Source organism: Podarcis raffonei, chromosome 6 (assembly GCF_027172205.1).
Source record: "Podarcis raffonei isolate rPodRaf1 chromosome 6, rPodRaf1.pri, whole genome shotgun sequence".
NCBI lineage: Eukaryota > Metazoa > Chordata > Lepidosauria > Squamata > Lacertidae > Podarcis > Podarcis raffonei.
Genome location: NC_070607.1, coordinates 65,115,932 through 65,138,287, shown reverse-complemented (window position 1 = coordinate 65,138,287; position 22,356 = coordinate 65,115,932). Strand labels below are relative to the sequence as shown.

General features: G+C 40.6%; 1 protein-coding gene across 4 annotated transcripts in view; it reads right to left on the bottom strand.

Annotated features, from left to right (window-relative positions):
* Window positions 1-22,356, bottom strand: part of MAGI3 (membrane associated guanylate kinase, WW and PDZ domain containing 3) — a 111,443-nt gene that overhangs the window by 7,185 nt on the left and 81,902 nt on the right. For 2 of the 4 annotated variants that reach the window (XM_053393515.1, XM_053393517.1), the window contains exons 13-19: window positions 20,818-20,909; window positions 18,513-18,705; window positions 16,531-16,719; window positions 11,885-12,070; window positions 4,950-5,052; window positions 3,007-3,109; window positions 597-740 (exon numbers count right to left, since the gene is read on the bottom strand). In XM_053393515.1, coding sequence (XP_053249490.1) covers window positions 597-740; window positions 3,007-3,109; window positions 4,950-5,052; window positions 11,885-12,070; window positions 16,531-16,719; window positions 18,513-18,705; window positions 20,818-20,909 — 1,010 coding nt within the window. Of the gene's footprint in view, window positions 1-596; window positions 741-3,006; window positions 3,110-4,949; window positions 5,053-11,884; window positions 12,071-16,530; window positions 16,723-18,512; window positions 18,706-20,817; window positions 20,910-22,356 lie in introns of all 4 variants that reach the window. The other 2 variants (XM_053393513.1, XM_053393516.1) reach the window with 1 other exon arrangement.

Genomic DNA, 22,356 nt, shown 5'->3' with positions numbered 1-22,356 from the left:
CTTTGGCATTTGCCAACATAAGCTACTTATTATTTCATGATAATAGAGGTTATGTCTCCCTTTTCTACTGAGTCACCATTAGATATATTAGCGTCTGGGTGCAACTGTATAAATTCAAGATTAAAGGGGGCGGGGAGAGAGGAAGGCGGGAAACATGAATATGCGATTCAGGTTTGGGGCTCTAGTAAGGGACACTACTTGAGATGAAGCCCATGGCATATTTCTGGAAAAAACAAGTACACCCTTAGAGCAGGGACAGACAACACAGTGGCCTCCAGATGCAGTTGGACTACAATTACTATCATTGCTAATTATTGGCCATCCTGGCCAACAACTGGAGACTGCCACATTGGCTATCTTTGCTGAAGAGCCCCAGCAAATACTCTGGTAACTATTTGGGAGTTGATGCAAACAAGGGAGAGTGGCAATGACAATACTTACTCTGTATAATAATAATAATAATAATAATAATAATAATAATAATAATAATAATAATAGGGCCTGAAACACCAAGCAAGGTCAGCCAATTTAGTCTTTAAGAATCTTAGGTGATTAAGCCCACCCCCACCCCCAAAAAACACCTATTAGATACTCACATGAATTCTCCCATCTTTAATGGCAGGGCCATCTTCAGCAAGCCGAAGAATAAACAACCCCATGTTATACTCCTTTCCTCCACGAAGGCTAAATCCAAAACCTCGAGGACCTCTCTCCAATTCTACAGGATAACATCCAGGGATCTGAGCAGAAAACATAGAGCAGAGTTAGATCACATTGGAGAGAGACCTTCCTTACTATATTGTTAGAGAAAGCTTCAATTTCTTAAATTCAAAGGATGATCTAAGCAGAAATGAAGTTCACATATCAGGCAACGTACACCGCCCCCCCTTCAGCAATGCACCCAGGAAGAGCTCAGGCACAAGCTTAAATTTCTTCATTCAGTGAGATCATGAATTTGGGGTCTCCCACTTCTGTTCTTTACTTCTCCATACAGTGAAGAAACTGGGGAAGAAAGTGAGCCTAAGACAGATCCTGATCTCTCAAGCACAAGCTCAGGGAGAAAAAGTTGACTCAGGCAGATCTTAACGTAAGATTGCAAATGAAAAGTGGCTTTCCTAAAGATCATCCTGATTTTTATTTTGACTGAGAGCCAATCTCCCATATAGGGGCTGCTGCAAAGTGCTTACCCCACTTTGGTCTCCATGCTGCAGATGTAGCATTTAAAAGTGTTTTGCCCTGTATATTAGCTGATATGCATGCATATATTTGTGCCAGCAATAGCCAATGACAGGGATATGCAGTATAGTTCAATGCTTATTTAGTCATATTGGGTGGAATCCAATGAAGTGCTAAGTGAACAGTCTGTCAGCACAAGGATTTCTGCTTGTGCAACGGAACGTTCTTTCCCTCTCCTCACCCCATATCCCCTACGTATATTCTAGGGTTCTCCTAATCCTCTGGTGCAGATTTAGTAATTCCTCAACTAATTCTACATGTAGACTCTATTTACTTTAAAACTTACAAGGCCAACATAAGTTCCGAAAAAGGATTTCTTTAGCACCAAGTCTAGGTCAGAAACTCTGCACAACTGTAATAGCTATGCCTCCCCCCCCTCTGTTACTTTTAGAAGTATGAGGATTTAGTGAGAAAATTATTATGAGTCCCTGGAAATACAACTATTCTAGCTTAACCAGTTAGGGATAAACTGAAGTTGCAGTGACATTTTAAGTTCTTTATCAAAAGTAGCCAAGGCTTCTACCACAGATGTAACCCAGCAAGCTTTATGTAAAGCATAGCACTCCATCCTTAAACAGACTACTAGATCTTCCAAAAATATCCCAATTTCCCACTTCATATTGATTCTAGTCACCTGAAGATTTTAAAAACCCTGCTAGTTTAAGACCAGAGTTCAGACTGTCTCATGTTGGCTCAAGCTCTACAAAGCTGAGAAACGAAAAGCTAAAGTTGACAGTTTAACATAAATGATGCTGTGCAATGTCACAAATTGTGCTTTATTACAACTTACCACCCATGCACCCACACTTGTTTTTTTCAGGCCCAAATCCTGATGTGGAGGATGGAGTGCCTAGGACCAGCAAACACGTCCCATATTGTCCTAGTCCTGTATTGTCTTATGAAGCACCTGAGCCTTACTGTAATGCTAGAGGAATTCTTCTGCAAGTTGTGGTTTATTTTTAAACACTACATTTTGTTAAATGTGGTCATGCATAGTTGTGGGATGCACAGCTGCAGGGTGGCTGTTCATATGTGTTTATGGTGCCCATGGCAGTTTGTCAGGTTTCCAAATGTGCCCAGAAACCTACGAAGATTGGTGACCTCTGGTACCGTCAGTGTATTGCACTGCTACAAGCATTGCACATGGCAGCCACCAGGTGGCTCCTGAATTCAGAACAATACATTCTATGGGGTCTGCTTCCAAATTAGCCCATCTCCACCCTCAAAACCACCAATGGAGTTCCTGCACTTTAAATATTCCAATCAACTATGTGGAATTATGTTCTGCACAAAATGTGGCTGCTGCCTCTTTAATTTCTAAGCTCCAATACAGTACATGAAGCACTTGACATTTATAAAGTTAGAAGTGATGGTAACATAGAATAACAGAATCGTAGAGTTGGAAGGGACCTCGAGGTTAATCTAGTCCAACCCCTTGCAATGTAGGAATCTCCACTAAAGCATCCATGACAGATGACCATGCAACCTCTGCTTAAGAGCCTCCAAGGAAGGAGAGTTCACAATCTACCAAGGGAGTCTGTTCCACTGTTGAACACTTCTGCCTAAAAGTTCTTGTTAGATTTGAACCAGTCCTTGGAGTTCAAAGCAAGGAGTTTCATGAATGTTGCTGCTTTTATAGCGTTTGCAGAATATCCACTGCAGTGACTGTGACACAAAGTCTTACCTATCCCTATATTTGCTATGGGAAGTTTCGGCCTCAAACAATAGATACCAGTTTAACAGAGCTGTTCTCCAGATAAGAGTTTATACCTGAGATAGTTTGCTCCCTGTGACAGATGAAACACCTTCCGATGACGAGAAGTGCTTGAAACTGTTGCATTGTTCTTTTCCAGTATCAGCTTCTATAGCACTCCTGAAATTAAAGGAAGCAGAGGGATGTTTGTTTATTTATATAAACTAAGGCAACCCAGTCAGATGGGCAGGGTTGTTGTCGTTTATTATTATTATTATTATTATTATTATTATTATTATTATTATTATATAGATATATCTCTCAAGACAAATGGATACCACCAACAACAATTGTGGTCTTCAGTGGCAATGTAATCATGTCCTACATGCCACTGCTGAAATATGAAATAGCTCTAGATGAAAACTGGAGAGCATCCATGGCATCATTAGCTGGCAGGACAGTGGCTTTGGCAATACTGATTCTCTGCAGTGCTTTGAAGGGAATGGGGGAGAGTTTTTCCATGCTCTGCCTTTGCTTGCAAAATGCTCCCTTTAAGATCAGAGTGAGATGGGGACTTAGAGCAGGAGGGAGAGGGAGTCTTGCAAAGCCTTTTGAGGGTCTCCCCCTCTTCCCTTTTATGTCCCTAATCTTACACCAGCCTTTAATCTCCACTCATGGGTTGATGAATGGAGATTAAATCCTGCTGCCTACAGTGAGTGATTCTGTTCCCTGCTGAAAACAGGAACATGCAACCAATGTAGGGAGGTGCTGAAACCGAATGGTTCCTGGAAGTCTCCGACTGGCCATGTTGGAGGCTTCTTAGTGACAATAGTGTTCTGCTTAACAATCCTAACATACCATTGTCTTTTTTTATTGCAGCTTTTGCCTGCCTTCTAAATAGAGCCCTGGGGAAGGGAGGAAAGACAACAGAAAAAGCAAAGCCAGAAAGGGGGCAGGTTGGGGGGGGGGAGGGAGAAGAGGTTGGGGGGAGGGAGACTGACAATGATTTTGAACAAAGGGGAGAGTTTGATTCAGAGAAGCAATGTGGGGGGGCAGTCTGCAGAGACTGAAGAGGAATAACTGGAAGACAAAGCTCCATCTTGGGCAGGAAAAGAACTAGAGGAGGTATCTTGGGTTATATGGCTGACCCAGGAGACTGTCATGAGTTTCCCTGCTTTCCTAGGCATAACCTACCCAATGAAGAAAAACAAGCATGAAGCAACATACATACTGTATTTTCCTGTGTATTGGATGAGGTTTTTTGACTCAAAAATCACATCAAAAAACTGGGGTCGTCCAATACACAGATAGTGGCAAGGGGGTGGGGAGCAGCGCGCCGCCAGCCAGCTCGTTGGCGGGAGCACGGCTTCCCCCAATGCCGCAGCAAGCGGGGAGCGATCTGGGGGGTGTTTCCTGCCCACAGCTACATTGGGGGGGGGGGAGAGAAGCTGCTCGTTGGTGGGAACACACCTTCCCCTAATGCTGCTGCATGCTTCAGGCGCTCCGTGGGTCATTTCCCGCACACGGCGGCATTGGGGGAGGTTGCGCTCCTGGGAGCGCAATCTATGGAGTGTTTCCTGCGCGCAGCTGCGTGGGGGGGGGGAGAGGCTCAACAACTTTGGGCCATCTCCCCTCATTTTCCTAAAATTGAGTCCCCCAAAATAGGGGGGTCTTCTACAAGGGGGCGTCCAATAGGCAGAAAAATATGGTACTTCATATTTTATATAACAGGGTATGTTTCTCCAGTGCTAATTCATGCCTAATTCATTTGGCCCATGATGCTGGGATCTATGTCTCCTGGAGCAAAAAAGGTTTCCCACCCTTGGTGTAAACATAACCCTCAAGAAACCAAAGGTGAACAAGTCCTCTGCAATGGGACTAGATCAATTCCTGAGTTAAGAAAGTGTCCCAGAAAATTAACTTGTTTTGACCATAGATAGAAAAGACAAAAAAAGTTACCTTCTTGCTTCCCTTTTTTCTAAGTGGCCTAAAAATAAGAAAAAAACAAAAGTATTTGTACCTGTCAGTAGACAAAGAGCTGGCTGGCACTGTTCCCATCGGCCGATGCTGTAGGGCTGGACTCTGCTTGGCAGAGTTTGTTCCTGATGGGGGACCACGATGCTCTGATCAAGACAGAAGAGAGAGATTAGAAGTACCCTGCACATTTTGACAGTATTTAAAAAAGGGGAAAATATGTCAAATATACTATTTTGTGGCTTCTGGTTCTGCTCTGCCTTAATGCACTGAGTATAAAAGCACTTTGCCTGCTGAAAACCCTCTAACGCCGCCATTAAGAAGCAGAGGTTCTCCTTTTAATTAGAACTTAATTGGACCAAAGTACAGACATGTGCTAGAAGAGATGAGATCACAAACTGTGGAACAAACCAACTGCAAAGACTTTAAGGTTTGAACTTGAGATAAGACTTCATTTGGTGCAAAAGACGATGCAGGGAGGGAGCCTATGGTTTGTTTATTTAAAGTTTTCTTCTTTACATTTATGATTCGGCAACCCTCCTCTGAATGTTAGTCCAAATTGTATTTGTACAAGCAAGGATGGAAGAAATTGGATTATAAATATGGAATATAACATCAAACAGAACTGTCTCTGTAAAAAAAGGAAAGAGGGAGGAAAGCTCTATTTTGCAAAAGGTTTATGATGGAAACTTAGAGCTGACTCTTCCCCATCCTTTATTATTTACAAATTGAACTGAATAACACGAAGAGGACTTGGAATTCAATTTAATTGGAAGTATAATTGCTCATATATCTTCAGTTGGAAGGAAGGATGAAAGGTGTCTGTGAACTGCCAAGGAACTGATAAGGTTCTTTATTGAGTTATCTGCAGTTTGACAGACCGCTCTTCTTCCCAGGCTGAAAAAATGGTGACAAAAGGTTATTCACAGTCATGCCTTGAGTTGCGTTTGCTTCACGTTGCATTTTTTCAGGTTACGAACATGGCAAACCTGGAAGTGTTTACTTCCAGGTTCGCCGCTTTGTGCATGCGCAGGAGCGATCAGCGCACTGCCCTACATGAAAACCCCTGGATGGATCTGCTTGACTATTGGCAGGCTTAAGGACTCTGGAGGGGCTTGTCTGCAAATTTCATCTACTTATGTGAAAAGGAATAAAATAAGTTGCAGCAGTTCTTAAAATTCCACATTATATTAAATGGAGACAAAATAGGTTCAGTTTTAACAGATCTGATTTGGACATGGATAATGAATCAAAATGGAAATGCAGAGTGGATCCAAAGCAGATCAGGCTGCCTCCAAATGCTACCGACACAAGACCAAATTTTGAATCTTAGCAGAATTGTCTGAATAAGGCCTTACTGGTGCCTCTGCCTCCACCACAGCATACACAGTGATTAGATGAGGGGAGGCAAAACCCTCCAAATGTTGTTGGATTCCAACTCCCATCAGCCCCAGACAGCATGGCAAATGGCTAGGGATGATGGGCACTGGAATCCAGCAACATCTGGATTAATTTTCCTGGATTAGATGCTCACAGTAAGCCCAGCCACACTTACAAAAACAATGCTTTCTGAAACATAAGGCGCCACTCAGAAAGGAACAAAGCATATACTAACAAAACAATCTCCCTCAGTGAAAAACCTTAAAGAACAGATTTTAGCCCAGTATGAACTGGTAAATCTTGGAAGAAGCAAAAAGGCTTGGATAACTTTTAGTCTAATGACACTAGGTGTGCCGAGTTAATGCTTTCCCTCCTTTAATGCAAATTCATTCACATCTGCAATACTTTGTGGTAAGATTAATGGCCTTAACACTATTCCTTAACACAGAGTTCTGCATTAGGTTCCATTTTCCCAGCCATGCATGAAAACCCTGTAGAGTTCAGCACAGAATTGCTTGGCCTTATTACTATGAAATGCCTTGAATATCCCCGCCCCCATAAAGACAAATGTCAACATTTTCTCCTGTTTTACACTCAAGAGTTTTAATTAATAAGCACAGGTAGGGAAAAGGCCATCTGTCTGTACTCATTCCCCTCTCCACTGCTCATCCTCTTCCGCCTGCATTTCTACTTTCTACATGACTGGGGCTGACAAGCTTCTGTTTTGAGCAAAATGCTAACATAATGCTTTGTGGAGCATGAAGCACAATTTGTTTTTCTTTAAATTAAAGAGACTATGGGAACAAAAAAACAGAGAAAGTTACAAGTTGGCATTTCTAGATGCTAAAAAGAGTTTAATAGTGGGTTTTTAATTTCTAGTTTAGGATGTTTCAACTAATGGAAACAACAGGGAAAAGCAAAGCTAGTAGTAGTTAGTATGCTATGGTGATGCAGGTTCAAAAGCTGTTTTTCTTTCTTTGATTATAGTCCTACTGATCAGTTAATGGATGGAGGTATAGATCATCCTTATGAAACAGAACATAAGAAGAGCCTGCTGTATCAGGCCAATGGCCCATCTGGTTCAGCATCCAGTTCTCACTGTAGCAGGACCCATGCACAAGTCCACCCTCCTCTCCATCAATTTATTCCTACTACTGAACCAATTCCTGATCCACAAGGTCCTTTTATTCCATGGCTGCTATGCTTACTTAGGAATCTTTGGTGAACTACCTTGTCAAAAGCGTTTTGAAAACTGAAATACACTATGTCAGGCATCCCCAAGCTGCTGCCCTCCAGATGTTTTGGCCCACAACTCCCACGATCCCTAGCTAACAGGACCAGTGGTCAGGGATGATGGGAATTGTAATCCAAAACATCTGGAGGGCCGAAGGTTGGGGATGCCTGCACTATGTTAACCATTTCACTAATGCTTGTTGGCACTCTCGAAAAACTCTAATAGGGTTGTGATATGGGACTTGCCCTTGCAGAAGCCACACTGGCTCTGCTTCAGCAAGCCTTGTTCTTCTATATGCTTGGTTATTTAATCCTTAACAATACTTTCTGCCAGGTTTCCCAGGACAGATGTTAACTTAACCTGCCTATAATTTACAGGATCTCCCTGGATTCAGTTTTTAAAATTGGTGTTATGTTGGCTAGTTTGCATTTTTCAGGTATGGAGGCTGATCTTAGGGACAAGCTACTTATTTTTGTTGGAAGATCAACCATTTCACGGTTGAGTTCTTTGAGAACTCTCTGGCTGCTGCCATCTGGACCTGGTGACTTGTCAGTTTTTATTTTGTCCGTTAGGCCTAAAACTTCATATCTTGACACAACTATTTGCCTCTGTTCCTTAGATTCCTTTCCTGAAAAGAGAGATGCAAAGAATTCATTCAGCTTTTCTGAAATCTATTTATCCTCCTTTAACACACATTTGAATCTCTTGACATCCAAAGGTCTAACCACCTCCTTGGACTAGGGTTGCCATATTTCAAGAAGTAAAAATCCAGGTGACCAGCAGCTAAACAAAAGCTATTTAGCTTTTTTTCTTTTTTGGAAAATTTTGAGCTTTTTTATTTGTGAGATTGCTCGCAGGGCCACCGCCGTCTGCCTCAGCTGATTGCGCTAATCCCCCAACAGGGAAGAGGCAGAGGGCCAGGTCCAAGCACTTGCTGGGTTCTAGTAACCCCAGTCCCAGCTATCGTCCTGAGTCCCTCACTCTAGTGCTCCCAGCCCTGGCACTACTCACAGACTTTGGGCTCCAGGTGGCCCAAATGGAGCAGGAAGGGGAAGCAGCAGTGGTGGTGGCTTCCTTAGTGGCTGCTGCCAGCCCAGGCTGGGAAAGAGCCACGCAGGCCTGGTAGTGACGCTGGTAGCATGCGGGCCTCGCACACATTCACCTCCGGCCAAAGCGAACGCTTCCGCTTCTGGGGCACAGTTTAAAAATAAAATAAAATAAAGCTCCCCACAAACCCAGGTATTTCCTATAAAATGCAACCCCCCCAATGGGGATGTAGGCCCCCCCAAAGAAGACATGTCTGGGATTTTCAGACATACGGCAAGCCTACCCTAGACAGTCTACTATGGATGTATTTAAAGAGCCTCTTGCCATTGGTTGTAATATTTTCAGCAATGCACTCCCCCAGCATCCCTTACTGTTTGTTTGCACTCACCACCCCACAAAAGTTTGAGTTCACTTTTCTTTTCATTTGGACAAAACTTCTATTTTTTGAAAGAAGCCTAATAGCTTCTTCAATTCTGCTCTGTAACCACACTGGCATGAACACTAGCTCCTTCCTCAGTGATATAGTTGTAACCACCAAATATTTTGTGATCTGGATGCTTGCACATATTTCAAGTACACCTACCTGAACTCAACTTTATATTAAGCAATTTTCTATAAATCATTAACTTATGTAACCCACAAGAAAGTATCCTCTGAACCATGTAGATGTCTGACTGCCTAGTCTTTATTTTACAATCAGTTATTTTTTTTTTTATGTATTCTTGTGTCCTCATTTTACCTTCAATTTTATCTGCAAAACTCCAGGGAACAGAAAATTGGGTACATCTCTAAATTTCTGCAGTTGCCTCACTTCTCAAGCATTTAGAGAAAAAAGCAGATTGTGGTGGCAAAGATTCAAAGATCTCAGGGACGAGACCATCACGCCGCAAAGATCTCAGGGACGAGACCATCACGCCGCTCCTATCTGCCATCCCGGGCCACTCTTGTGAAGCCAAACTGTTCTCACTCCTAGCCGACCAGAACAGCTCGACAACAGAGAAGGTTGCCAAATTTATTGAGAGAGCAATGAGACTGAGAGCTGCTATCTGAATGACATTAGTGTCGTCACCTGGATTCCTCGTCTAGGATCTTATTATTATTATCATTATGTTTTACTACTATTATTTTATTACCTCTGCCAAGTTTTAAGTATTGAGATTATTGATCCACTATTTGACTATTGATTCAAAACCCTAAAATGTATTTTATATAATTGACTTTTTATTTCTATTCTTTGTATATCGTATTGTTGTTTTATTGCTATGGCCGATGGCTGACGCAAATAAAGATTCATTCATTCAAAAGGTGGCAAAGATTCAAACTGAAAGACAAAAGGGACTACCATGAGTTGTTTTAAACTGTTTTTAATGTTGTATTTTAAATTGTAGTAACCTGCCCTGGGGGCCTTAGGATGAAGGGCAGTAACAATAACAAGAAGAATCTCAATGTCATCTTCACTGAGTAACCATTCGCTCCCCTTTAATATAAAAAAAAATGAAATTGGGAGTGGGGGGAAATGTGAAAGCATTTCCTTGAAAATAATGGATGTTATAAGTATAAAAGCCTTGACAAGTAGATAAATTATGTCTTTGATATTCTGTCACAAGTCATAACATGTGAAATCAGTGGAATCAATATTGTGGCAGGTTGGTTTTAGGTGACTATTATTCAATATTGTAGAAAGCCATCTTTCTGGCAAAATATCAATAGCAAGTTTAATTACATGCACAGGCAGTAGTCTGGAAAAAAGCATACCAGTAAATTGAGCTAGAGAAGAGTTTCTTTTCAAGTGATTAGATTTTACATATTTATACTGAGCTGTTTGTGTTGGGAAAATACTATATGGGGACAATGCTACATCAGCAGATGGGATTTCAGAATAATAAAAAGTCATTTTGTTACTTAGAGGACTAGGTTGTTTTGATGTACAGTATGTTGCATCAGCCTGGCTGGTTTGAAGGGAGAAGTTAGATGTGACAGGAGGAGATTGCCACCCAATCCCTGCAAAGTGAGATGGGAAAAAATTAAAAACACAGCCCTATTCTTACCTCATTCTCTACCCCCTCCCCCAAAGTTGGACTCTATGAAGTAGCCTCTGCTAGAGGGATAAAAGTAACTTGGTGGGGACTGACAGCAGATCCGTGGTTTGTTTCCCACTCCTACTTACCCATGTAATACTTTAAAATCTTCCTTGCCCTGATTTTCACTCATTTTGTAAGGACTTAGCTAATGTCTGGGTAAGTGAAAATTTTGCCAGATGCAAAGGCAAGTTTCTTTGGTGGGGAAATTTCAAGTGCAAGCAACCACAACCCATCTAATTTCAAAATGGTGGTGGTGGGGTTAGAGGAGGGCCTTCAATGGAGATAATAAGGTTTGGGAAGACTCATGGGATAGAAAGCTCCAGGCAATCAGTCTCCAAACTGCTAGATGCTTTTTAGGTAATGGTCAAGTCCTTTGCCCCAAAATGGACTGACAACTAGTATGACCATTTAAGAACTGCGACATATGCATGCCACAGATGCTACCTGAGTCTACATGTAATACTGGTCTGGGTAGGAGCACGAAGTGCAACTCCATCTAAAACAGGTTGATCACCACCTCCCTGGCCTACACCACCTACAAAAAGCACCTCTGTCTTAGTTGGATTGAGTTGCACTTTGATGACCCTGATCCAGTTCATTACTGACTCTGGACTATGATTCAGTATCTCCACTGTCCCATCCCATTCTGAAGAAAAGGAGAAAGGGAGCTAGGTGTCACCGGTCTGCTTATGACATCTCAATGCAAATCCCCAAAATATTTAATTAAGCAGCTTCATGTAGATGTTGAACAGCACTGGGGACAATAAAGAACCCTGCAGGACATGCCACAGGGACCATCAGAAGTTCTTTCATACCACTTTCTGGAATTGACTGTCCAGATAGGAATGAAACCAGTGGAATACATGACCCTTCAATCCCAAACCCATTCAATTCATTCAGATACAGTGGAACCTTGGGTTGTGGACGTAATCCAATATGGAGGCACGTCCACAACCTGCAGCGTTGACATCCTGAAACGCCGTGTCTGCGCATGCGTGATTTGGCAATTCTGCACAAGCGTGATTTAGTGCTTCTGCGCATGCGGCAAAAACTGGAAGTAACCCGTTCCAGTACTTCCGGGTTTCCCACAGTTCGCAACCTGAAAACACATAACCTGAAGCGTCCGTAACATGAGGTATGACTGTAGGTAATATTGAAAGCAGCTGAAAAGATCCAGATTGTGACCAAGTGGCAGCTGAATCTTATTGTATCTAGAAAGTACAACAATAACATTCTTACCTTCTTCAGCAACAACAGTGAGTGTGACAGTGTTCCCTGCATCTTTGATTAACTGCACAATGTTTTCATGTGAGAGGTCTACGATTGACTGGCCATTCACTGCTGATATTCTATCTCCCACTTTCAGTTTTCCACAGTGATCAGCTGGACTCCCTTCAATGACACGCCCAATTTTATGCGGAATCACTGAAGAATGAACAAAAGTCATATCAATGTCTCTACTACACACTGTTATATGGGCACTGTTCATCATTATTTACACAAACCACTGTATGAGCACACAATGCTTAGTCTACGAACCATGAATCTAAAAAGTCTGTACCTTCTGGAAGGATTGGGGTTATAGGCAGTGCTGGATTACCCAAAATGCAGATTAAGCATGCGGTTAGGGAACCAGCAAAGATAGGGCAAAAATGAAAAAGAGAGGGTTAGTTTTGTTGGTGTTGTTTAAATGATATTTGATATTTCAGAAAAAGGCAGTTTGTGATGAACTCATTGGTCTAATGAGTGACGAAGTTCATTCAGCTGTTGTGGATGAAAAAAGTACTGCTGGGTAGTTCAATTTATCTGTCGACTCTACACCTGGTATTTCACCTACTGATCGGTTGTACTAAGACATGTCTCTCACACAGATGGAAAACCTTCCCCATGTTAAAGGTTGCTTTTAGAAAGGGGTTCGAAAGCTTTCTTAGCTGCAACCATGTCGGGCACAGGAAGGGGAATGCATGTAGGGCTGGTTCAAACGGGCCCAGTTCCAACTGAACCCAGGGGATATCCATTGAGTCTTTAATAATTCAAATCAATTGTTTTAATTCCAAGACCTCATAATAATATTTAAGATGCAACATCTCTGGGCCACCCCACTCTTGGGGGTCTATACAGTGCTATGTTCCCCCCTAGATATAAAACTTGAATAAGGCTTGCCACTGAATGAAGTAAGGTTCTCTTTTCTTATTCACTTGTTGGTCAGCTACACAAAGGGGAGCAAGATTCCCACTGCCATGTGGTGGAAATAGAGAAACTGCCCATTGAATTTGAAATCTCCTGTCTGGCAACTTTATCTTACTAGATCTTCCCTTTAACTGCTTAACTATTATTTACTATTCTCCAGTTTTTTGAGGGTGATCTTATTAGCTCTCCAATTATTTTGAAATGTATCATCAAGTGATTCTGAGTTGCCCTCCTGCTCAGCTTATGGGTCTGTGGGGGGAAATTATTAAATCTACATGCATCTGTTTATTTTGCCATTATTCCACTTTTCTGAAACCCTGAAGGTCTAAAGCAGAAAGAGACTGAATTCTGCCTAGATCCTTGCAGCTGCTCATACTCCCTCTGTGATTAGCTGCTCACACAACACTGCACATAGAGGCAGTTTTTGTTATGATTCCATTCCCAAGATCCCAAGTATCCATCCATTTTTTATGCCTGCTGCTTTTTCCCACACATGTTGTTAGCACCCTGGGTGACATCTTACATACCAAGTAAACTAGAATCACTTCAAACCTTGCGTGGTAGCTGGAAGTCTGAACTGCTTTGTATAGAACTGATGCTTTATTCTAAACTATGCATCACATGAAGGAAACAGATGGGACAGAGGTGTGCTGAGCTGTACTTAGCAAAATTACCAAATGGCATTTCAAACTATGACAGTAAATCTCATGCAGTTTCAGAAAGCCACCAGCAATTTGAGATTATCTTATTCAGGCTTGTAATTAATGAAATGGCTGTCACAAAGAAAATGACAGATATGGCTTCTAGTTTTTAACGCTATTTGATGTCTAACATGTTTTGTTTTGTTTTGTATTTCTTCTCAGTTTTAATCTAATTAATGTCATATTGTGGCTATAAATGAAAGAATAACGTGTCAATATAAACATACTACACATTGCAAAATCACTACTACTGTTAAGACTTTTAACTCAAGGTAACACAGAGTGGGCTAACTTTCAATTGTAAAAAAGTATCAAAGTGCAAATTGTAATGAAACGAACAATACTTTGAAAGTATTCCACAAACCCTAGGCCTGATATTATTGTCTTTATGATGCTGGAAAAAAATGTTCATTATCTTCCAGAACTTTCTACCAAAGCTCCCCATTTTCTGTGCCAAACGATACTTCTTCCATTGGGTCTGGGTTTTGGTTTTTTTTCACGGGGGGCACAAGAATGTTTTGCATTATGCAGCATCAGGATTACACAGAAAAATTGGCTTAGTTATCAAAAACAATTTCCTTTCTGATGTGGTCTAAGCACTGATTAGGCAGCATGAAAATAGTATTTCATATTTCTAACACAGGGCACATAATCAACTCAACAGCATCAGAGGGTGACAGCTCCAGTTCTAATAGTTTCCATAGCAACTGCCTTTTAAAAAAGAGGATGACTCTCAAAGTACTGACCTAGTACCATCGCAATAGCTATTTTTTACACTGCTCCTTGCTACTTCATGAAGTGTACTGTGAGAAAACAGTTTACATACAAATCATTCTTAAAAGCATAGTCTCAGACAAAGCAATCTGAAAATAACGATTATATTCTTGCCTTTTTTCTGTGCAACTAAGTGGGGAAAGAGTCAACTATGAAAATAATCCTAAGTGTCTCTTTCCCTCTCTCCCTCTCTCGCTCTCACACCTTAAAAAATCACTCCATTAACAGCAACCAAAAGAACAGCTATTGAGAAAATAACAGAGTAGGATTTATGGTCAATGTACCCAAAAGGAATCCAGAAATGAACATTTTTCAAAAAAAAAATTGGATGAGTTTAAACAAATCTGCAATTTCATTATCTGTATTTTGTTTTAATTTTATGAACAAATATTACTAAAACAATATTCTGGGAAATATATAGAATTTTTTGTCGTAGTTATTCATATGAGGTAGGGAAAATCTGAAGGTGTTCAGGAGAATATAGCTGAGAATTTGTTTTTAAATATATTCTTAATGAACATGAAATGAACATTTTATTGTTTTGGTACTAGAAGAATAAGGTTCCTAAATGTATTTTTGGTTGACATTTGACCAGAAAATGCCAGGCTTACCTACTCTTTTGCCTTTAACAGAAGCTTAATATTAATAAAACAGGTGAAACTCTTCACATTCACTATTCATCAGATCTGATCTGATCAAGTCTAAACATATCCAACATGTTAAGATATCTACAGTCAGTTTTACTGACAAGACTATCTTGGTTCAAGTGTCAAGTAAGGATACAAACCCACTATTGCACACATGGACTCCAGCTTGATTTGTTTTCCTGAGTTATGTCATATTTGTTGTTAAATGCAACACACTATGCTTTCCCCCCAAAAAAGAAACATTGCAAAAATCTTCCATCTATATTATATATGCCACAAATCTATGTCTGAGGCACAACTAGCTTTCTGAGACTGCATTTAATTTACATAGGGTTTTAAGATGGATAACTATAAAAACAGCCAGCAGGCTAAAACAATACTAAGAACAGTAAACTGATTAAACATTTCCAAGTTAAAATGCCATGGGCCTAAGCAATTAAAATGTTTTCACCTGATAAAGAATATTCATTGGGATTGGTTTTAGGAGGACTGCCCCCAGAGAACGCATTCCAAAATCAGGTGCCACAACAGAAAAGGGCAGATCATTGGTCACCACATGGATTAACTCAGTAAACTGAGATGCATGAAAAAGAGCCTTACCAAATTACCATAAAGAAGGGGGAACTCCTTGGGATACCTCAGTCCCATGCAACAGGGGCCCTGATAAGCACCTCAAATTAAGCCCAGAAAGATACAAGAAACTAGTACAGCTTTTTCTTAAAGCTAGGAAGATATGCTCTGAATAACCAGGGTCAGACAACAAGGCCAGCTGCTTGTTTTTGTACAAAATGAAGTTTCGGAGATACCTTCAAGGGGTAGCCCCTAACGCAACATGAAATAGTCAGTTATGGATATTACCACAGCATAGGTGACAACAGCTAGACCGTTATTTCTTTCCAGTTGACAGCACTGGTTGTACAAACACAGCAAATGTATTACTTCAGAGGAAACAACTCTTAGGCTGTGTATGCTACAGAACAGGGGTTGCCAACATGTTTTGACTCATGGGCCCTTTTACAAACTTGAGAAACTGCTGAGGGCTTTCTACCCATCCACCCATTGTTTTTAGGTAAGGAATGACTGTAAGGAAGGAGTGGGAAACCCTCTTCAGCCTGAGGGCCATATTCCCTTTAGGACAACCTTCTGGCAGCTGCATGTCAGTGGTGGGTGGCGTCAGAAGCAAAAGTGAGCAGAGCAATGACTGCAAATTACACCTTTGTATGCCACTTTGGCTGTTTCCCCATCCTCCATTCAGACCTTATCATGGTCCAGGGACACATTACGGGCAAAGCAAAAACAGGCAAGAAAGGTGCAATGCAGGGCTGGTGAGGGGTGTGGTCTAGAAAGAGGGGGTGACTCTGGGGAGGAGATGTGGCATAGGAAGAGTCTCAAGGGCCATATAAAAAGGCCTGGAGGGTTGCACTCAGCCTCTAGGCCAGAAGTTCCCCACTCTTGAGGTAAAGCCTTAAATTATTTGGGGAGTAAATGTTAAATGGTTCAGACAATGGAAGGATGCAACTCCAGCCCAACTCCCTTGATAAGCAAGGCAGACAACCATTTTTTTAGTACTTACCACCAGGTGGTGGCTTGTTTTTCGAGGTAAGAATCACAAAGCCAAATCCTTCATTCTCCTTCCGTTGCAGCACAACATCATAGGCTTCTGGGAATTGCTTGGTGTGTAGCTCTACTCGGTTTAGCCTAGGAGAGCCGTTCTGCGAGGAAATGGGAACTTGGGGTGATGATTCTTCTTCCAGTTGTTTATCTACTATTGAATACCACAGAAATAGGCAGAGGAAGGAATCAGGAATGATGCTCAGTATGTAGCTAGATGTATTAACAACATTTACATGCAACCAATACATTGAAAAGGTATGTGCAGAGCAGCTAAAAGCAAAAAATAGATTCAAAAGTGCACCCCAACACATTAATATTTCAGATCATTAAACAATTAAAGAACACATGCTATGTTACAACTAACAATATAAACATTAATTATGTGTTTAGAAGTGTTTCTCCATGTTTAAATCAACAGCAAACTGTGCTTGTAAACATACTACAGTAGGCACTGCCCCAGTTTTTAGCACAGAGAATGCCAAGAGGTTATTTTAAACAATTTTTTATTCATTCGGAAAATCATAATCAGGGCTGATATTGCATAAAGTGCTCTCCAGAAATGTAAGCTTTATAAGAACAATGATCTCATGTGCCCCTGAGTCCTGGAAACAAGGGAACTGCCAGCAAATTATTGTGCCTTTTGAATGGGTCCCATTCATGAGCAACTTAAGATTTCTTTTTCTTTAAGTAATCTCACTGAAACAATAAGCACTAGTACTGTAAAGTACATGCAGCACTGTCAAAATCTAGGCTGGTCATACAGGCTGAGGTTCAAAGACAAAAAGTGCTTTTCTTTGGTCAATCCATTCATACTTTTCAGATGGCCTCCCCACATTCTCAGTCAAACTGATCTTCTCATTCTATAAGAGAGGCTGAGAGCAGCTACCAGGTACAATATAAACCTATTTGTTACTTAACACATCTTCATTCTAAACAGGAGACAGAGAAGCTGCCTGTCATCTTTCTTTTCCCTTTCTTATCGCTGACTTGTGTCCATAACAGGAATCAAAACATATCATAATATTAATACATTAACAGCTTCCAGGTATTCGGAGTTGGGAGGGCAGGAATCAGCAAGATGCTGCTGAAAACCCAACTTTTGCAAATGCTGGAGGAAGGACTGGCCCATGACGATGGACAATATGAGCTGATCCCGCTAACCATACCACTCCCAACCTCTAGCTGTGAATTCAGTGGGAGCTCAGCCTTCTGTTTCTGTTCTAAGCCACGACCCTAATCTAGAGCTATAATACCAGTTGCAACAACATAACAGTAACTGCCACCATCACCACCAGTAAGAAAAAATACCATTGCCATAAGGAAGGCAACAGTCCACATGGCAAATTGCTGGCATTCCTAGCCACCTCCATCAACTGGATTTCTTTCTTTTTTTAAAAAAAGATTTGAATGCATATACATTGCATATAGCAATATTCAGCAGTACTTCTAATGTACCAGATACAAGAATGGCTGGGTAGGCAAAGAAATAAGTGAACTTCTCATGGGAGGTCTTTTTAAAAAACAGACTGGAAGCTGACTAGAGGAATACAATTCCCACTCGGGCTAGTTCAGCAAGCCCTACTACCAGTCTCTTAAATGATGTGAAGCTTTCCCAAAAGCGAATCAATATTAAATATATCATATTTCTATACTGAAAGCTAATGTGGGACTACTTAAAAAAACCCTGAGTATGAATTTCTTTAAAACCTCAATTGCGGTATTAATTCTGAAGCATTAAGAATCTATTAGTATCTTACATCGATACATGGTTGTTTTTACTTCATCACTTTGATTTCTTTCTCACAAATTACATAAAATTGATCATAAGAAGAGTGGATCATCCCTGTAAGAGACATGGAAACACACTTTGGCACTAAATCACTGCCAGGACAGGAGGCAATACCAAGTGCAACAGACAGGCTTGACAGATGTGGCACATACCACCAAAGAAGATCTTTCTGCGGACAGTCAGCAGCACCTGGCCATTTCGTGCAGCACTAGTCATTAAATCCAGAACCTGCTTGTGTGATTTCCCTTTGACCAGGATACCATCAATGCATACCAGCTCGTCAGCAGCACGGAGTCTACCATCTTTTTCTGCTGCACCCAGTGGGATGATGGCTCCAATGTAGATCTAACAGCAAAGCAGAATAGTTATGCAGGATAAGGAATGCACATACATCATAATATTTAATTGTTCTGGGTTCACCCCAAAATCCCATGTTCCCACAACACTTAAGGGTGAATGTGTGTGTAATCAGTTTTAACAAAAACGAAAGCACCAGGAAAAGTAACATCTGCATCTCGCATTGCAAAACTATGTCCTCTATGGCTGCCTTGAAGCACAGAAGCATCAGCTGGTGCAAAATTCAACAACCTACTTTCTGTCTGGGATGTGTCACTCTAAGCACATTACACTAGTGCATTAGAGTCTTAGATAATGTAAGAATGAACTCTCAAGACCTCATCCTAGAATACCCATTCAATTTTACAATCTATGTACCATCAAGACTTCAAGAACACGTAGAGAAGTTCACAGTTGCTGCATCTCCATTATGGAATACCCTTTCCCTGAAAAGACTGAGTCCTGAAGCTTTCAGAAACTGTTAATGTGCTTTAAGCTAAGTTAACTTAGATAGTGGCTATGGATAGGGAAAGACATGTTGGTCCAGGCACCACAATTGAGAGTACTACAGTTTTAACTCAGTTATCTACGCTTAATCCCATGGGACGTGGCAGAGTATGTCAAACTAAAAACAAACAAACGTGATCAATGGGAGTTTTGATTCACAGCTCTGCTTACTTGCCTTTATCACCACTTACAACCCTAAAAATGACAGGATGAAACATTGTAGTCACCCTCTCCGATGCAGAAGGGTCTTTTTATACTGAAGAAGGATCATGTGGGGTGTTCTGTGGGTGCATTATGGCTTTTCTAGCTTCCCTTTCCCACTGCAGCCCCTTATATCCAATGCAAAACTGTTCCTGAGCATCAGGAGACCTTCCAGACCAGTGTCTAATGCAACATGGAGGACATGCATTCAGAAAACAAACAACCCCAACTCCTCCCACACAAACGCACTGAAGTTATTTCTGCTCACGTACTGGGCTCTATGGATCCCGGCCCTAATGTAGGAAGCAGCCCAACAATAAGCACGTTTGGGTGTTCCCATGCAGAACAAGAGCAGGGGTGTCCAACTAGAGGAAACAAGGAATGCTTCAGAATTTGTCAATAAAAAGGGCCAAGACTGGTAAAGTTTAGCTAAAGCATACAGATGATGTCCTTCCACTCAGCATTTCCCTACTCCAGCTCCACTGGTTGCCACTTGTGAGGAAAGGGGCAGTGTGGAACATAATGACTTCACTACAAGTATATGCATGAATTCAACTTTACTGGGAGATGTGGATTGCCAACAAACAGGCTTTTAATTGAATCACACAATTTGGCCCTTCAAGACTTCACATTCCATCTGAAATTTAAACCCATCACATTTTCAGTGTAGCTGTTAGTTGTATTGGTACTGTAATCTAATCAAGACACAGTTTTTGCAATGATAATTTTTAAATATATATTTTCAAAGAAAATTGGCTTTTGCAGATAAATAAAGAACATGCTAATCGTTAAATATATTATGTACTTCTTGGCAGTTTTCTGCCTGGATAAAATAATATCGCCTTATTCAGATTTGACCTTAGCATGTCTATTCATATTGTCTCTCATCTATTGCTAAAGTTGATAAATATCACCTCAGTGAGGACTACATTGTTTTCTCAATTTCACTGTTCAGTTTTACTTGAAAAGCTATCTTCTGCCTTGTGGTTGGTAAATGATAAAACTCCTTCCAGAAGTCTTTTACACACAGTGGTATAGATACCCTTCTTCTGATTGCTTCGATAAAAAAATGTGTGCAAAACTTTAGGGCCTGGAAATTTGATGCCTTTCATATGGAGAAAGCCAATAGTTCTCACCCCAAATCATCTTCAGAGGTTTAATGAGTTCCCTATCAATGAATCAAGCCATAGGTAAAAGTATTTTTTTTTTAATTTTAGCCACTGATTATCAGAACTTCTGTAAAAATTCTGTTCAAGCACAGTTACACTAACATGAAAAAGAGCAAAATATTCTATCAGTGGCATAAACAAATTGCAACTGAGATACAGATAACTTAGTTACTTTATAACTGTGGATTAGCGAAGACAATATTAAGGACAAATAGGATTTACAACAGCTAATGTCTTTACTCACTGACTGATCTGGACCATCTCCTCCAAGAACACGGAAGCCAAAGCCAGACTCTTGCTTTCGAAGAAAAACATCCAAATCTTTTGTATTTGGAGCTAGTTAAGATAAGATGGGGAGAGTTATGTTTGCATTGGGCCATGCTTGCACATTGCAAAAAAACATAAGCAAAAATAAAAACTTAATCGTTTTATAGATTTTTTAAAAAAAGAAATGCTCATTTCTGAAAGCATTTAAAATGTTAAGACACCTGCAGTATTAACTCATGAATTAGACTAACACCCCAGCTGCGGAATATACATACAAAAATATACATACTGAAAAACACTTGAGCCCCAACTAATACACTCAGTGAACTAAACTGCCATGGGTTAAAATGGCAGCTTGGGTTAAAATGGCTGCAAACTATTTACAAATACTCTGTTAAAGCCTCAGAAAAATCAAAAGAAAAGTTCAGAATAATGTGAGTTACAAGATTTGGGTAACTTTAGTTTTAGGCCCTATTTAGATGTTATTACACCCTTCAGACTGTTACCTGAGAAGAGGCTGGGAGTGGACTCATCTGCTTCCTCCCCCTGCTCCTCTCATCATGGAGACAAGTGAATGGCCAAACAACTTTCTGGGTTCATTCACTTCTCCCATGGTAAGATGGACAGGGGAGGGAGTGTACAATCCTGAATCTTGCTCCCAATATTTCCCTTAGTAAAATCTGGGAAGAGAACAAGACCTCAGAGAGTGTAACTATAGTAGGCTCTGGTGAAGATGATATTTGAAAAAAGAAGAAGATAGGTATTAGCTTTTAGACAAATTCTTTATCCTTTTCACAAAGTTAGTAAATGGCACTTAGACATTCCAAAAGGTCTAGCAGCTATAAGAATCTACCTAAGAACTGCTAAGAACCAGCTTAAAACCAAACTCTTGGGGCACACTTTACCAACTCTCTCAAAACTTTCCCACTTAGCCAAATTATGTAGATCAAAAACAAATGTTAAGTCAGACAAGTGAAGCAGGTTCAGATTTAACCTTTTAACAAATTTTACCGTAAGCAAATTTCTTCAGCTGGTAGAGAACAGTGTCTTGCAGCACCTTACAGACTAAAAAATGTATTATGGCACAAGCTTTTGTGGACTAGAGAAGTGAACGGTAATCTACAAAAGTTTATGACATAATACATTAGTTAGTCTGCATTGTTTTTGCTGCAGCAAGCCAACATGGCTAACCCTCTGAAAATTCTAGTGATAAGCCAGTGATCTGGCTGCCTTTGACAAAGACTGCTTCCAGGTGACAGGGCAGATTTTTTTAACAAAGTTCTCTGTCTTTGAATCACAAATAACTTACCTAGGTAAGTGTGGGCAAGGTATGCTAGTAAACAACTGAATGACTGGGCTTCAGGTAGGACTATCTTCAAGGCAAACTTATCAAGGTTATTAACAAGCCTTCCAGAATTTACTGTAATTAAAATTATGTAATTCCTTGTAGGAATATGATACATATATTAGTATTAATCCAGGATAATTATGATTTCTGTAGCTGTCTTCATATAAT